At 55.4% G+C, this 2,310-nt stretch overlaps 1 protein-coding gene across 1 annotated transcript; it reads right to left on the bottom strand.

The window, feature by feature from the left end:
- Positions 1 to 1,689: 1,689 nt before the first annotated feature.
- On the bottom strand, positions 1,690 to 2,304 carry FAHD1 (fumarylacetoacetate hydrolase domain containing 1). Its single transcript, XM_010138153.1, has one exon. It carries the CDS (start codon positions 2,297 to 2,299, stop codon positions 1,718 to 1,720), a length of 582 nt encoding a protein of 193 aa, XP_010136455.1. The 5' UTR covers positions 2,300 to 2,304; the 3' UTR covers positions 1,690 to 1,717.
- Between the last annotated feature and the right edge of the window lie 6 nt (positions 2,305 to 2,310).

Below are 2,310 nucleotides of genomic sequence, written 5' to 3'. Positions count from 1 at the left end.
GTTGCAGTGCCCGTCGCTGGAGGGGTTTCCCAGCCGTGTGCAGGTGCTGCTGAGGGACAGGGGGCAGTGGGGACCTGGCGGTGCTGGGGAACGGGGGGACTCGAGGAGCTGGAAGGGCTTTTCCAACCCAAACGGTTCGGTGATTCCATGTGAGTGGGAAGAAGGGACTCGGCCCAGCCCACCCAGTCACAGCACACTGGCAGCACAGCTTCCCCACCAGCAGCGGCTGCCTTAAAGCAAGGAGTTTATGGAGTTTCAGAGTTTAAGGTCTAAGGCAGCTTAAAGCAAGGAGTTAAGCCATCAGTGAAATGTGTGAAAACTCTGCCCGTGTGCAGGACAGGTACCCAGGGCGGGCGGCGCTGGGGCAGGCAGCAGCGTGCTGCCGAGGCGGCCAGGGCAGCAGCTCGCCAGGACAGTGTCTCTTTTTCTCCCACAACGTGTTCTGCTCTCTTCTCCCCCGCGACCCGCAGTGCCCATGACCGTGCTGCGCTGTCGCAGAGGGGCTCGGCTCGGGGCTGCCGTCACTTTCTCCGCTCTTTTTGAAACGAGGCTTTTCCCAGCCATCAGTACCGTCACCAAGCTCTGCCTCCCACCCGCAGAAGCATTTAACGGTGGTACTTGCATGTAAGTAAAACAAGAGTCCATCTGTTTCTGCTAGAAACCAGTCGGTTCTGCGGAACCTTTGAAAACGGTCAGTTTTGATGTTTGCAGGGGAGGGGTTTTTTAATTACATTTTACAGCTCGGAAGAGGCCTCGTTGTCATGCGAACTGGGGGTGTGTTGGACAGGCTGGAGTTTGGAAAGGGGAAGAGTTACACAGCGCAGCTGCCTAACAGCTGGAAACGCTTCAACTCTCCAGCTGCTGCCCCGCGCGGTACCAGTAACAACTGCTGCAGTTGGATTTTTATTTAAAAATGTATTTAAATCAGTAAAAGCAAAGACAAGTTTACTGGTGATCTTGACCAACGAGCTTCTTTATTCTTGATCTTTTTATTATTTTACTTTTAAAAGCATTAAAGAATTAATTAGAAGAATTTAAAGCTCAGTTTAGGAGGGAAAAAAACCGCTATCAAGAATCTGGCACACGTCCTGCTGCATGATGCCCCTTGGGGCAGGAGGAAAAGCATCCCTGTACACTGGAAAAAAGCACAGAGGACTCACAACAGTGATCTAAAAATCAAACATCATTTTATTGTAGAATACCCCAAGGAGAGAAATTCTCTCTGCAGGTGCAGCCCTCGATTCGCTGTTACACATTCACCTTTGATTTCACAGAGCAGGGGTGAGTGTTGGCTCCTACACCGCCATTCCAACGGTTGAATTTAAAATTTCTGTCTCGAGGCAATACATTGGCAGAGCTCAGAGCATCGACAGAGGAGAGCACACGGCGAGAGCAAGCCCAGCTCGCCTCCCCGCTGCCCGGCACACCGTCCCCATCGCCACTCCCAGGGTGTGGTTTGGGTGTTGACCACCTGCCCCACGCTGGGCTGGGCTCTGGGTTCACGGCCTCAGCGGAGGCTGAAGCCGCTGTGGAAATGGGGCTGGTTTAGTCAACTGCCTTTCGAGCTCATACGTTACATGTCTTTGATGTGTGACAGTTCATTAGACGCTTGGAACGTGCAAGTGTGTGAGGTACAGGACAGCTCGTGTGTCTTCCCCGATCAGATGTTCCCAGTACAACTCCTCCTCCGCAGACAGGGTCCCCGCTGGGCTGCCGGTTAGGATCCACGCGTTTGCTGTGCCACCTTGAACCGCATGGAGAGGACGTCGCTTATCCCAGCCTCTATCTCGTCGTTGGCCTCCACAGACCCAACTCCTTTGGGAGACCCCGTCAGAATCAAGTCCCCTTCTTCCAGGGTGACTATTTCGCTGATGTAGCTGATCAGGTAAGGGATGGAGAAGATCATGGAGGAGGTCTCCCCCTCCTGCCTCAGCTTTCCGTTCACCTTGAGCCAGATCTTCAGCTTGTGAGGGTCTGGGATCTTTTCCTTGGGCACGAAGTCACTGACCGGGCAGGACGAACTGAAGCCCTTGGCCAGGGTCCACGGCAGCCCCTTCTTCTTGCACTCCTCCTGGGTGTCCCTGGCCGTCATGTCGAGGCAGAGGGCATAACCCGCCACGTGCTCCATGGCGGCCTCCTGGGACACGGCCCGGGCCCTCCTCCCGATCACCACCCCCAGCTCCACTTCGTGGTGCAGGTTGCGGCTGTAGTAGGGCCGCAGGATGGGCGAGCCTTCGCGCACGTAGGCCGAGGAAGGCTTGAGGAAGAAGAGGGGCTCCCGAGGCAGCGCGCTCCCCATCTCCTTGGCGT

This window comes from Buceros rhinoceros, unplaced genomic scaffold, assembly GCF_000710305.1.
Source record: "Buceros rhinoceros silvestris isolate BGI_N320 unplaced genomic scaffold, ASM71030v1 scaffold24116, whole genome shotgun sequence".
In the NCBI taxonomy this organism is placed as follows: domain Eukaryota; kingdom Metazoa; phylum Chordata; class Aves; order Bucerotiformes; family Bucerotidae; genus Buceros; species Buceros rhinoceros.
Note: the sequence above shows the minus strand (reverse complement) of the source record. Positions and strands in the feature narration are given on the sequence as shown.

What these genes read in the sequence shown, in the direction of transcription:
- FAHD1 (XM_010138153.1), bottom strand. Translation starts at nt 2,299, where the DNA reads ATGGGGAGCGCGCTGCCTCGGGAGCCCCTCTTCTTCCTCAAGCCTTCC.